This window comes from Stegodyphus dumicola, chromosome 8 (genome assembly GCF_044657685.1).
Source record: "Stegodyphus dumicola isolate Sdum_Otavi_A_Nest chromosome 8, ASM4465768v1".
Classification (NCBI taxonomy): domain Eukaryota; kingdom Metazoa; phylum Arthropoda; class Arachnida; order Araneae; family Eresidae; genus Stegodyphus; species Stegodyphus dumicola.
Genome location: NC_140775.1, coordinates 193,368,984 through 193,384,744, shown reverse-complemented (window position 1 = coordinate 193,384,744; position 15,761 = coordinate 193,368,984). Strand labels below are relative to the sequence as shown.

At 34.0% G+C, this 15,761-nt stretch overlaps 1 protein-coding gene across 1 annotated transcript; it reads right to left on the bottom strand.

The window, feature by feature from the left end:
• Positions 1 to 6,049: 6,049 nt before the first annotated feature.
• Positions 6,050 to 10,734, bottom strand: LOC118196991 (uncharacterized). Its single transcript, XM_035368460.2, has 2 exons — positions 10,596 to 10,734; positions 6,050 to 6,584 (listed from the first exon to the last, which is right to left on the bottom strand). The coding sequence occupies exons 1-2, from the start codon at positions 10,605 to 10,607 to the stop codon at positions 6,135 to 6,137; spliced, it is 462 nt and encodes a 153-aa protein (XP_035224351.1). The 5' UTR covers positions 10,608 to 10,734; the 3' UTR covers positions 6,050 to 6,134.
• Positions 10,735 to 15,761: the final 5,027 nt, after the last annotated feature.

Sequence of the window (15,761 nt, the reverse complement as noted above, 5' to 3'; positions counted from 1 at the left end):
GCTAACTATAAAAGTATTACATTCCTTCTCTGCCGCCAGTCACGTGACCTAGTCGGCGACAGACGATAAAAAATAAAAGAAAAACTGAATCCATCGGAGGGAAAAAGAAATAATTTCAACACGGGGTTCTTTAATTCTCGATTTCTACCTCCGCGCTCGCGAAGTAAGAATAACTCTCTCTCACCGAACTTGTTTCCTTCTATTTAAATCATACTACTTCCGCTGATAATTTGAATGCTTGCGCGTTCTACTCAAATTTACATATTCTGGCATTGGCAGTTCCAGGGGAAAGTAAGGCTTGACAGGAAAGATAGTTTAAACGTAAAATAAATGTTAGTTAAAATAAATATAAACCCTACAAATAAATGAATGCTTCTTTAAAGCTATCACCAGTAATTATGGAAATTAGTCTAAAATTTCAGTTATGAAACCTTACATGAGGATAGACTTACCAGACCTCTGGCGGGTCCAGAATTTTTGAATCTGGAATTTTTTAGTCCAAAGGGGTGTTAGCCCAGAAGGGCTATTAATTTTGTTTTGGCACTTTGCGTTGAAAACTTTAAATGTCTGTTTTCCTTTTCAAATTGTTGCCACCGAATATTATCGCCCTGGGTTATATTTAAAGAAATTGAATAATGAAGAATCTACATAAATGTATGTATGTTTCTCGCAATGTGAAATAACAACGGTACCTAGAGCCCTCCAGTTTTGAATAACGTAATCCCCCACCGAATATGGGCATCTGGAAGCTCTAATTTGGAATTTGTTTCATTATCGATTTCATATTTGTAACACTTTGTAATGCTCCTTCTGCTTATTATATTAAAGTAAGTGTTGAGGAACCTATTGAACTACTTAGCGAATAATTGCTCAAGTCCAAGAACAGAAACATAAACTGAAGAAGGATTAACCAGTCTTTATTGCTCAAAATAAAGATTCACAGATGGCCCCTTTCTGAGAGCATACAACAAAGCCTCCACTTTGGCTTAAAAATGTTGGAAATAAGTACTAACTAGTGATTAAGTAAAGAGATTTAGTAGCCGAAGCTAACAGAAATTCTAAAATCTGTAATATTAAATTAAGCCTGTAATATTAAATTAGCTAGCGACGTTATCGAGGGCACGTAATACGGACGAGCGTAGCAACATTTAGAGAGACGTAGCAAAAGGCAAATGCGCGCTATTCAGGTATCCTAACTCTCTCTCTATCTCTCGAAGTCAGTGGAACTTTGATTAATACTACTCAGCTTCTCATTTACATTTAATGCAAATCTAAAACCTTATTCTGGTAAGGAATTGTAAGCTGAAGCTAGAAGAGAAGGAAAGGTGCTTAAAATAATTGTTACAAAATTAGGATATATTTTACAAATTTAATGAATTTTTGATTAACAAACTCAACGATTTCGAAGCAAACCATGGCAACACTGTAAGGGAAAAAAATAAACTTTTTTTATCTCCAGCGCGTGACTGTGTATCAGAAATTTTAAGGATATGCTTCTTTTAAAATTATTTTGCGATATTGCTGTTGAACAGAGTTTTATTATTTATTTCTCCCACTTTACTAGCGTGCCTTCGTGGCGTGGTGGTTGTGCAGGCTGGGCCGGTATTCCAGAGATCCGTGGTTCGATTCCCGGCGAAGGCGGTTAAAAATTTTTGATCTTGGCTCGTTCCAAATTCCTAATGTCTCTACAGTGGAGCCTGAACTAAAAGGGTTGCGGATGATGACTCTCCACACGCAGGATTTGGCGATTGGGTCCCCTAAAAACCCCAGTCGCCCTTTAAAAGGGAGAGTATGTAAGGTATTTCTCCCACTTTCTTAGAGTGCTTTCATGGTGTAGCGGTTCTGCACGCTGCCTGTGTTCCAGATGTCCGTGGTTCGATTCCGGGCGAAGGCGGTTGCAAATTTTTCATCTCACCTGCTTCCAAATACCTAATGTCTCTACAACTTTCACGCGTGCTGCAAGATTTCACATTGTCCCTTCCACTTCAGCAGTCCAATCAGATCCTAGTTTATTCATTTCTCAGATAGTTCCTCTGAGTTTTTCTTTTTCTTCTTGGCCTCTACCCTTTTTTACTTCCTTTGCGAAGTAAAGAAAGTATTGTAATTACGAAAAATTCCGGGTATCAACAAAAATAGTCAGTTCGACTTCTATTGAATGCAATTTAAAGATGTTTTTGCGTGACATCTGTACGTAAGGACAGAATAAAAGACTCTTTTCCTCCAAACGAGTCATAAAACTGATTTAAAATGGCTTCAGAAGAGTTTTTTTTTTTTTTCATGGCATTTGTACGTGCCTACGTATGTATAATATATATATCGCATAACTGAAGAACGAGTAGCCTCAGAACGTTGAAATTTTGTAGCTAGGACTGCTATAATATAATATGTAGCTGTGCACCTCCCTTTTTTGGTTATAATCGGCCGCACCAAAACTATATAAATATATATATATACACCTACTGTGTTACTAGACTCAGTGAGCTCAGTTTTTTTTTTAATTCTTATATGTTGGTAAATAGACTCGGCTCCGTTTTTTTTTAATTCTTATATGTTGGTAAATAGCTCAGTTTTTTTTAATTCTTATATGTTGGTAAATAGACTCAGCTCAGTTGTTTTTAATTCTTATATGTTGGTAAATAGCGCATATTTCGCTTTAAAAATGATTGAATTATGTTGTTCTTATCTTCCGGTTAAAGTTTTTATGCCTTTAGTTAATCTCCATGAGATAGATGTAGAATAGGCCTAATTTTTGTTTACCATAGCAGCTATATTTGTTTGCATTTGAAACTTAGTAGAATAGTAAATTAAGTAAGTTTCTGCACCTTCAGTGTCTTTTTGCCGAGCGGGATGAAAATTAAGTTTGGTGCCCCGAAAAATCTGTCTTCGTGCCCGTTGGCCGAATTGTTTGTTTTAAAGAAGAAACTCTTAATTTGAATTGTAAAAATTGTTTTTTTAATTGTTTTAACTGCATTTGGTGTTTTTTATATTTCAGTTTTTCATAAAGATATTTTGAGGTTTTATGTATTTTTGCCTTGTCGCGAAGTGAGAAATGAATTAATTGAAGAAGAAATATATTTGTAATAAATTTCGAGGAAATAAGTTTAAATGAAATGCAGCAAAAATGCGCATAATTTAATATTCCGTACAAGGAAGTCATGTGGCGTACACATCAGAATTGTTTTCTGTAGTTTTCGAAGAAATGTAGGTATTTAATAGTGAAACACTGCTTCAGGTTCAGGCTGCTTTGCATTATGTTTCGTTACTTGCGAAAATTTGTATGAAAGAAAAGTCTGCATTAATCTAAGCATTCAGAAATACTGTTATATATCAAGACTTCAGTTTCAAGACAATTAGAGCAGAAGCAAATTTCTGCTACAGATTTAAGGAAGATAGGCAAAGAAATTGCAATTGTGATGACATGGTGAATCCTAAAGACTATGCTCTCTTTCATCCCCCCCCAAACCGAATCTCAGATGACTCAGCTTTAATCTCCATTTGACATCCAAAGTCTTGAGTCATCTTTAGTCTCCAAAAGCACTTCTAAGTCTTCTATTTTGATAGGTTTGTTCGTAATTTGTGACAGTACTCCAATATATGTAGCATTTCTAGTTATTTGGGCTGAATTTTTAATACACCATTCTTCTTTTTTGTCATAACTACGGTTCTGAGATTAACTGGGTATGATTTGCGCACTTTACGCAAAGAAATTAATGAGTCAGTTTAGCTTTTTCCTTATGGCTAGTTTAGCTCATGAAAGATCTCATAAAAATGCTGCTATAAAATAGGAAAATTTGTTTAATTTACTACCTGAAATTGCATATCAAGGAAAAAAATCTGATGTGTACACCACATGATTTCCTTGTACGGAATATTAAATTATGCGCATTTGTTTCTTGCATTTCTTTTAAACTTATTGGATTTAATTAAATCTACTTCGCCGACAGCGCATAAACCACAATAGAATAAAGGCATTCTTTAAAATTCACTCAATTTGTTTAAGATAGCGACACTCTGGCACTACGTTCACTTAACAGTATTATATTTCATTCATATTATAACTCAGAATGCACAAAATGTATATCATTTAAAGAATTATCTAATCGTTGCCACATGTTCTTTTCAAATACTATAATAAAGCTAGAACGATGTAAAAAATAAATTAAGCAAACAAAACAAAAAAGAAACAGTTTTTCACAGACGATTGAGTATTTCTCATTCAATTAATTCAGTTTTCCCTTCGCGACAAGACAAAAATACATAAAAGCTCAAAATATCTGTATTAAAAATTACTAATTATTAAAAATTAAATTACTAATTATTAAAAATTAAATAAATCTTAAACACTTATTTCCTCGAAAACATTCCAGAAAAGATTAAGCATGATTTAATTCGCAATAATAAATGAAGGCGTTATTTTTGTTGTTGCGAAGCAGGCTGTTTCTATATTAACTGCCAAAGTACTACTATTAAGTCTATATTTATATCGCAAAGAAATTTTTGAATGAATAAAATGGAAATTTAATGTCTCTCTAGATTGGCAACAAATCTACATTTCTGCTGTTTCAAATGTAAACAAATATGTCCGCCATGTTATTTAAAACTTAACCGCACTTAAAAAACTTTTAAATTGTTGATAATTGTACAAATATTCCTTCCAGAATTACGAAAGGCATAAAAACCTTAACCGGAAGATAAGAACAACATAATTCAAGCATTTTTAAAGCAAAAAATGTACAATTTACAAACATATAAGAGTAAAGAAACTGAGATCACTGTGCCGAGTAACAAAGTGGATATATATATAAATATAGTATTTATATACGTTTGGTGCGGCATATGGCAACCAAAATACGAGGTGCACATCTACATGTTATAGTAGTCCTATATACAAAATTTCAACGTTCTGAGGCTACTCGTTTTTGAGGTATGCGAGATACGTACGTACGCACGTACGTTCGTACAGACGCCACGAAAAATTCTCTTCAGAATTCATTTTAAAGCAGTTTTATAATTTTTTGGAGGAAACGAGTCTTTTATTCTGCCCTTACGTACAGATATCACCCAAAAACATCGTTAAATTGCATTCGATAGCGGTCAAAATGGATATTTTCGTTGAAATATGCTGCCTGAAACTTTTCGCGATTACAATACTTCCTTTTTACTTCGTACAAGGAAGTAAAAAAACTTTTCGAAAGTTGTGGCTGGCAGGTATTTAATATACATAAGCATATGAACAACAGTGAAAACGAACATTTCACCTCAGGCTGATATCTGGGAAATACACAGATATATCATATAAAAGCTTTATACAAAGAGTTTCTGTAAAAAGGTTTTGCACAATGTTATTAAATGTTGCGATTTTTAATCTAAGAAGCAGGCTGTTTGTATATTAACTGCCAAAGTACTACTATTAAGTTTTTATTTATATCGCAAAGAAATTTTTGAATGAATGAAAAGGAAATTTTTCTCTATAAATGCATATAAAATTCTTCTCCATAACGAAAGAGATTCTTCTCTATATAAAATTCATCCCTATAAATACTGAAAATTCAAATGCAGAAGCATTTGATTTACTTATAATGAAGCGTCATTTTGACTAAGAACACAATTGCGTACCAAATTTTTAATCAAATTCAAAGAATTTTTTGAATTAATTTCAAAGCGTGAAAATTTTAAACACAATTCTTGGTTCAAATCAGTTCTCGACTGCATAATACGAAAATATAAAGATAGCTTTTTTTCCCACCTTTAAAAAATAAACCTCTTCCTTTGCTCTAACTTGAAGATTATTTTAAAGTCGTTTTGATGGCATAATTTTCATCAGATATTGGAAATGCTTTACACTTAGTTAAGAATGATTTAAAAAATAAACTACTATTCATTTACTGAAATATTTCAAATAAGTAAACAGCAGTTTTTTTCAGCAGATTAACATTAACACTACTCCGATGATTCTATCAGCAGAACTTCCATTAACGTTACTCAGATTATTCCACCTATTTTGAGAGGCTTCAAATGTAAAATAAATAGAGAAAAGCAATTACAAATGTCAGTCTATAACAATTATTTATTATAACATAATTAATAATTTAATTCCAGAAGCGTTTTAGATATAAATCCACAGTAGAAGATGTTTACAAGATTGCCTTGCCAAGTCCACCACCAAGACCAAGAAGTCCATTTCCGTAAGCAACAGGAGCCGCAGCGATTCCGTGACCAATAGCACCGGCTCCGAGAAGTCCGTTTCCATAAGCAACAGGAGCGGCAGCAATTCCGTGACCAATAGCACCTGCTCCGAGAAGTCCGTTTCCATAAGCAACAGGAGCGGCAGCAATTCCGTGACCAATAGCACCTACTCCGAGAAGTCCATTTCCGTAAGCTAAAGGTGCAGCGGCGATTCCGTGTCCAGCAAGACCGCCAGCGAGCATTCCATTACCAACCATGGCAACTGGAGCCATAACTGCACTTTGGTAAGTCACTGCAGTGGGCGCAGCAACGATGGCCTTGCCAAGTCCGAGTCCATATCCGGCTCCCATCAGTCCACTTGCTGTTGCAGCTGCCACAGCAGCGAAGAGAATAACGATCTGTTTTAAAACAAGATAAAATGTCAGATACAAAAAAAAAAAAAAAAAAAAAAAAAAAAAAAAAGTGCATTATAGAAACCATTATTTTAAATTCGATGCAAATGTTTATAACTTATGTAACAGGGAAGGCACCTGAGTACTTATAAAAAAATTTGGACAAAATATCTGAAGCAAATTACACGCATTGACCAATGAATTAGAAAACTTTCAGATTTTCATTTGAGTGCGTGCTAGAGATGAAGTACGCAATTTTTTTTATAATATGGGTTGCACGTAGTTAGAATGTCCAGTATCTTCTTTCCCGACACCACTTGCAAACGAATTCTTGCATGTCCGGCAGAAATGAGTGGTTTTATCACAGGCACCCGACTATGCATTTCTATCCTCTGCAATTCTTTGCCAAAGGTCCTAACTGAAATCTGTAGGGAAGAACCTTTTTTGACGATCTGTGTCAGTTGAAGTACAGTAGAGTCCTCGTTCTGGCGTACAATTCGTCGGAGAAGACTCTCTTTAGGAACTCTCTTTAGGAACTGTGCTCGAACCACAGTTATGTTCACCTAGAAGTAAATATAAGAGTGCTTTTCACGTTAAATGAAGTAAAATGTTAAAATGAAGGCTTTCGCCGAAATGAAGTCGTTAAATGAAGTCTTTCGCCATTTGAAAAAGGGCTTATTGTTGGCATCCGATTAGTAGGGGCCTCGATTTCAAAGACAAGAAATCTCACTGGGTTCTCAAAAGCAGCCATATCAAAGGTTTTCAAAAGTTGGATTCAGAACCCATAGCCCTTCTCTAGAAGACGCAACTGTGGTTCGAGCACAGTTCCTAAAGAGAGTGACCGGAGTCTTCTCCGACGAATTGTACGCCAGAACAAGGACTCTACTGTACTTCAACTGACACAGATCGTCAAAAAAGGTTCTTTCCTACAGATTTCAGTTAGGACCTTGGGCAAAGAATTGCAGAGAATAGGAATGCATAGACGGGTGCCTGTGAAGAAACCACTCATTTCTGCCCGAAATGCAAGAATTCGTTTGCAGTGATGTCGGGAAAGAAGATACGGGACGTACGTCGTGGTGGGATGAATCACGCTACATCTTATTCTGCACAAATGGAAGGCGTCGAATTTGGCGAGAACCCCATGAAGCCATGAATCCGTCTTGACTTACTCGCACTGTGCAAAGGTCTGGTGGTAATATCATGATACCGGGCATGTTCTGCTAGCATGGAAGCAGTGCCCTGGTGCTTCTCGAGGGTAAACAAACATCTATAAGATACCTAGATATGCTGGCAGTTCAAGTACACCCTGCAATGTTGCATTTTTACCCAGATGGCGATAGATACTCGGACGATAGTGCAACTACACATCGTGCCAGACGTGATCAAAATTGAGTCGCTGAACATCAGTCTGACTTCCAACACCTTCCCTGGCCACCGCATAGCCCAGATCTTAAAAACCCCATAAAAAATGTATGGAATATGGTGGAAAGACGCATCCGACAACACTCTTCTCTTCCATCTAATTTACAAGATCTAAAAAGCTCCATAGCACTCCAGAAGCATGTAGACTCGATGCCCAAACGAATCAGAGGAGTTATCCGTGCAAAAGGTGGTCCAATAAAATATTGATCTTGGGTATCTAATTCGTTGGCCAGTGTGCGTAGCTTGTACAGAAGGACCACATTGTGAAAACTAGAAAATTTCATATTTCACGTTAGAAAATCCAACTCTTTCTCACGTTGGAAGGGGAGATTCATTGCAATGAATAACATTCGTTTAATGTTTCAAACTTTGTATGAATTTTACATGAAATTCGTAATTTGTTACATTTCCCTCCATTTCTTAACATACAAAATATCAATTAATCCTTTCGGTTTATTACATAGTTGCTAGCATCCATTTTTAGTTTCTTTTATTGGAAATTTTGATTGTTTGAATGAAACTACATGAAGAAAATAGCAGTGGATAAGGTTTTCGTAACTGTAATGTATGCATGACATTTATTATATGCCTTGCCCCACTCAATTAAGAGGGAATTATTCTATGGATTGTTTCTTGCGTGCTGTCTGTTATACGTACTTCGAATTTCCATCTATCTGCGCACTACTCAATCATAACAATTTATAAGTTATTTCAATACAATTTTGTGCATATTTCTTACTAGTCATGCTCTTTCATAAAGCATACACTGCATCTTATTAACGGATTAAAAATTTCAATTGTCGTTAATATCTGTGACTCATAGAAAATGAGTCACAGATACTTAAAGTAACTTAAAGGGAGTTAATTAGGTAGATAATAGTTAATTTATTCAATGCATTTCGTATCATCTTCTTCTTATAACATATGCGGAACAGATACAGCATTATTACATATATTATTTGCTTAACAAATAGACAAAATGGCGTTGCATGTCTCCGAAGTTCTACAATAATTCCATTAAAGACAAGCAGCATCTAGAATTCTACAAGCAGTGATTCAGTGACAATTCTATATTCAAAATACCCAATCTAGTTTAAAAAAAAATTCAATTGAATATCAGAAATTCTATAATCTAATCTAACATCTATTTGGCAGCATTCAAACTCTGTCATAACAAATTGAAAATCAAGTTCTCAAGTTCAAACTGTTGCCATTCAGAGGCAGAAAAATGTTACCGATCAAACTGGAACATACAATATTTATTTCAGTTTGTCCGTGTCATTATGGATTCATACTCAAATTTTTAATCATTTGAGTGAGTTGATTTGAATATTGCTTTAATTCACAAATGTACAAATTAGATTGTACACAAGTTAGAATGATATTTTATTCTGACAACAAATCAGCAGTAGAGCATAAATCTGTTGTATTTCGTTTTTTGTAAAACTCATGGCCTTGTAATTTTCAATATTCTTCCCCTTTGTTAATTTCTACAGTTTGCATGCAATTGTATTAATTTCCCACAATCCCATAATGATTTTGAAGGTGTTATATTTAAAAGAAATCTTTCTCTTAACTTAATGATAATTAACTCTTATTGTTAATTAATAAAATTTCTTTGGCTGCTTAATTTAAATTGTTAAGAAGTGTCTTAATAAATAAATTCCAGAAGTCTCATTTCAAAAATTTTTTTTTTAAATTTATATGCTGAGTAAAGCTGAAGAATAAATGAAACTTTTTACTTTAGTACTTACGTTTTAATACACCTGAAACAAATGAACTTAAGTCGAGGATGCAGTAAATAATAAGCAAATGGCAACTTTTAAATGTTCTTTTGCGCCTTGTTCGATGTTACTATGTTCTCACAGAATTCATAAATGAGAATATTAATGCCAACTATCAACTACTAAATGTTTTACATATTTTTATCACCAAAAATTATTAATTCTCTTTTCTTGTCAATTTGCGTATTATTTATAATCAACATTCAGTCATTCTTTGTTATAAACTGTCCAAATGTTATGCCGCCTAACAGATATAGTGGTTAGCGTCACTGACTGCCGTGCCGAAGCGCCTGGGTTCGAATCCCGGAGAAAGCGTGATGTTTGTAAATGTATAGTGTCCGTGCGGCATGGGGGGCACTTTAAATATGCGACGAGCCGAAAGCCCTCTCGAGAGGTTGCTGGTAGTGGAAGAGGAGCGGGAGGTAGGGAATAGGGGGACCCGTTCCCTCGGGTGCTCTCCATCAAAATTGAGGGCAGAAGAGTGCTAAATTGCACTGTCATCTGTACGGTGCTTAAGACTGTTGCCAACGACAGGTGTATCTTATGCTCTTTGCCACGACGTATTTCGTGGGCTTCCGCTGACTATAGGTCAGACAAGTGAGCATTAGTCAACAACAACAACCAGTTGTTATAAATAGGTATAATGGCTACAAAGTAATAGAAATGCCTCATTTAAAACCATATAGATATTATGCTTTCGACTGGGAATTTCATTTGTTCACCAAACTAAACATTGCCAGCATAATTTTCGTGAAATCACAATAACTAAATTTTATAAAATAGCATAAATAACGAGATAAATAATGCGTACCTTTACGAACATGATGAAGCAGGTTGAGGTACAAAGCTAGAACAGCTAATAATTGTCTCGGTCTGTATAAACCTTTATATACTAATCAATCCCCACATGTTGGATACCTGTTCAGGAAGCTTTATGGAAATAAAAGACATTAATCAATAATACAAGAAATCACTGTCCTTGAGCAGTAACTTAGGGATATCCGTTCAGCTCATTTGGCATTGGAAGGATGCAGAAGAATGACAACTTCGTATGAAGGCCGGTAATGTGTTGCTGTTGTTACGTATTATGACAAGTTTGTCTTCCTCTCCGTAATGTGAAAGAATATTTTTAAATACTGCCACATTAAAACTCTGCAAAACTATAATAGCTTTCTATACTCGATAAAATGCCATATGTTTATAAGAATTTTCTAGAAAATGCAACTAATCCGTATTGCATAAAACAGACTACCCAGCGAGTTGCTTCCTAATTCTTTACTGTTAAAGAATATTCTTTACTGTTCCTAATTCTTTACTGTTAAAGAAGTAGTCTTTACTGTTCCTAATGCTTTACTGTTAAAGAGGTACTCTTTACTGTTTCTAATTCTTTACTGTTCCTAATTTTTTACTGCTAAAGAATATTCTTTACTGTTCCTAATTCTTTACTGTTAAAGAAGTATTCTTTACTGTTCCTAATTCTTTACTGTTAAAGAATATTCCTTACTGTTCCTAATTCTTTACTGTTAAAGAAGTAGTCTTTACTGTCCCTAATCCTTTACTTTAAGAGAAGTAGTCTTTACGGTTCCTAATTCTTTACTGCTAAAGAAGTACTCTTTACTGTTCCCAATTCTTTACTGTTAAAGAACATTCTTTACTGTTCCTAATTCTTTACTGTTAAAGAATATTCTTTACTGTTCCTAATTCTTTACTGTTAAAGAAGTAGTTTTTACTGTTAAAGAATATTCCTTACTGTTCCTAATTCTTTACTGTTAAAGAAGTACTCTTTACTGTTCCTAATTCTTTACTGTTAAAGAAGTAGTCTTTACTGTTAAAGAATATTCCTTACTGTTCCTAATTCTTTACTGTTAAAGAAGTAGTCTTTACTGTTCCTAATTCTTTACTGTTAAAGAAGTACTCTTTACTGTTCTTGTCTGTTAAAAGAATTATAACTTGCAGAAAGTTGCAAAATTTGTTGACTGACATCTATTGATGGCAAAGCGTTTAACGCTCATGTCTGCTGCCACTATCAACTAACTACTTGTCAGTATATTAAAAATAGAACTTCTGAGAATGAAAGAAATTTAATTAAAATGCTTGTCAAAAAATCTTAAAAAATACACAATATAATTTTTTTGGCTCGACTAACTCTAACCACGAATTAAAAAATTTTTGTAGTCGAAAGGACGTTAGTCCAGAAGGGCTATTAATTTCGTTTTAGCATTTTGCGTCGAAAACTTTAAATGTCCGTTTCCCTTTTCAAATTCTTGCCACCAAATAATAACGCCCTGTGTTATATTTAAAGAAATTAAAGAATGAAGAATATACATTATTGTATGTATGTTTCTCGCACTGTGATATAACATCAGTACCTAAAGCCATCCAGTTTTGAATAACGTAATCCTCCCCTGAATATGGGCATGTAGAAGCCCTACTTTGGAATTTGGAGTTTGTTTTATTATCGGTTTCATGTTTTGTAACACTTTAACGAATTTTTGATTAACAAACTCAACGATTTCAAAGCTAGCAATGGCAGAAAAAGGGAATAAAGTACCTTGTAAATGAACTCTTTTCCTCGATGATCTGTTATATTACTACTTAACTTTATTGGTTATCAAACTCGTAAATTCGGTTCTTTAATTTTTCACAATATTTCTTTATAATTAGGCTTTTCAATAACTATTCATAAGCAAATGACACTGAAACGCTGTATATAAATGTAATTACAAAATAGTATTACAGTACAAAGTCCGTAATCCGGACTCGTCGGAACTTCGGCGATTCCGGATTAGGGGTTTTTCCGGATTATAGATCATCAATTTAAATCTGGTAAGGTGGCATGCAGAAATTATACAATTAAAAATATGAAACCGTAATTTATGAAATAAAGAGCAATTATTATCTAAAGGCTATCAAAATTTACAAAAAAAAAAAAAAAAAAAAAGCTTAATACTTATTTGTTTACTTTATTAAACATTTCTTTCAATGTAAGTTGTTTAAGTTGCTTCTTTTTTTTTTGTGTGGTAATACTTTCTCTTTAATTCTATAAACAGACATAATTTCTTGTTCAGTTACAAAGTTCCACTGTTCAAGTCCTGTAATTGCTGTGTCGAGAATACCGACTAACTTGTCAATCGAAATTGTTTCGTTTTCAATAACCTCTCTGTCACTTTCTTCACTATCGGAAGTGCGCATGGCTAAACGCTTTATGTGCATGCGTAGCGGACGCGCGCATTAAATGCGCATGCGTAAGTTTGTGGCTTTGAGGTCCGGATTATAGATCATTCCAGATAATGGACGTCCTGATTACGGACTTTGTATAAAAATTATAAAAAAGAGTATTTTATTTTCTCTGTGATAGAATGTTAAAAACAGTACCACTGTGTTTAAATTTGATTTGATAGATACAGTTTAATATTCATATTTTGAATAATCCAGCTTACATTATCTCTTAATAATTGCGTTTTGAAAAACAATTTACGCGAAAATTTTATTTTCAATAAATTGTTCTTAAAGATACCATTTTCAGCAATTTGGACGAAAACGTGTTCAAATATGATTTTTAAGTAATGCTGCAATAGATTGTATGTCACTGCATTACGATCGAAATGCATCATATCGATTGCATGAAATATATTCTTATGGGCAGGAAATGCACAGCCATTTTAATAAATAATTTGTAAGATTCTACCCTGTGTACTTTTAAGTTGCTATTTAAGTTTAAGAATCTTAAGAACTGATAAGCGAATAATCGCTTAAGTTCATCAGACAGAGAACAAAACGTATACGAAGGGTGAAATTACCCTTTATTATTCCAAATTAATTTCACAGAACTCCTTTTTGGAGTTTTACAATAAAGCTTCCCCTTTGGCTTGAACACAGGAACTAAGAAATTAAACTTAACTAAAAAGATATAGCCGAAGCTATCAAAATTCTAACAGAGATGGCCCCTTAATGCTAAATAACGGCGAAGCTATCAAGGGCCTAAAGTACGGCCGAGCGTAATAATAGCTTAAGAGAGAGTAGCCTAAATTGGCGGACGCGCGCTAATCAGAATCACTGGTTTTCTCTAACGAAGTCAGTAGAACTTTTAAGGACACGAAGTTATGATGTATCGAAGTGGACAAGTAGTATTTACTTGAACGATGAACTTAACAAAAGTGAACATAGAATAGCCTACACAACATCATATACTTTGGGCAATGGAACTATCAACTGCCTGAACTGATGTGACTGGCTTACTCTGTGGATAACTTCAAAATTAATACGGACACACATCATTAGGTGTGTAACTGATAAGAACATGAAGTTATGACGTACTGAAGAAGACATAGGTTTAGAAACTGGTTAATATATAAGTTTCACTCTCCACAACATAGATCCTATCCATGACAATGTAATTATTAATTGATCGTATATTTATTTTTCATACGGATTATTATGTAACAATTATTGTATAGATGACATTGTCAATTTAGCATTCTAATATTACTATCATTGATTCAGTGAATTCCGCTGGCGGTGGATGGTAGATTCTTTTCCGTCGCATGAACGTATAACTCTGATTTGTAGAACCATAGGTCGGAGGTCCATGCGACTGCGTATCAGTAGAACTTCACAGTTAAATACTTCTCCTCATTTGTATTCAAACGCGATTCTAAAAATACGTTCTGGCCGGAAGTTGTAAGCTTGAAATTAAAAGAAGATAAGACAGTAACTTCAACTCAAAATTTAACTGTTAGATAAATTAACATAATCCTTACAAATTAATGAAAGGAAATATTTAAAATAAATATAATAGTTCTAAAAAAATCGTAAAAGATTTTTTCCACTCTCAAAATATACTCGTTTTATAGTCATCTTATCAAGAAATTCCACATTTATTAATTCAAAAGTTCGTGTGAAGATTTACAGTTACTTCTCATCCCCTCTCGCCGCTGCCAAAAGTATGAGAATTTCAGAGCCCATAATATAGATATCATGCTGAAAAATTTATGTAAAGAATGCACGGAAAAGAACTGTACTAATTTTGAAGCTTAAAGCTAGGCAACTGACAGTCGCCTATATTGGTAATGATGATTAAAAATGGCGGAGCATTATGCCAGGATAAATAGACTCATTTTTACTTTCTTGTGTGAAGTAAAGGAAGTATTGTAATCACGAAAAATTCCGTGTATCATATTTCAACTAAAATATCTATTTTGACCGCTATCGCATGCAATTGAACGATGTGTTTGCGTGACATCTCTACGTAAGGACAGATTAAAAGACCTCTTTCTTCCAAAACGGTTTATAAAATTGGTTTAAAATGGATTCAAAAGAGACTTTTTCATAACTTCTGAACGTACCTATGTATGTATCTCCCATAACTCAAAAACGAGCAGCTCAGCACGTTGAATTTTTTTATATAGGACTGCTATAACATGTAGTCGTGCATCTCACTTTTTGGTTGAAATCGGCCGCACCGAAAGTATACATACGTATATATATATATACATTTTGTTACCCGGCTCCGTGGGCTCAGCTTTTTTATTCTTCTGTGTTGGTAAATTGTGTATTTTTTGCTTTAAAAATCATTGAATTGTGAAGTTCTTATCTTCCGGTTGAAGTTTTTATGCCTTTAATTAATCTGCAGGCAATACTTATAGAATTACCAACAAATTAAAAGTTGTTTAAGTGCAGCTTAACCTATTTTTTTTTAAATTTTTTTTATTTATTTATTTTTATTTTTTTTTTTTACCAGAGCAGCCATATTTGTTTACATTTGAAACATAACAGAATAGTGAATTAAGTCAGTTTCTGCACCTTCTATGCCTTTTTGACGAGTGGGTTCAAAAGGAAACTGCATACTTCCATATAAGTTATATATATTACTTATACGGAAATGAAGGCATGCAGAAAGAAGGGAAAAAATACGTTATAAGGTATGCAGTCATTCATATTTGGGATGGGGGAAAGAAATGGAACGAACAGGAAAAAT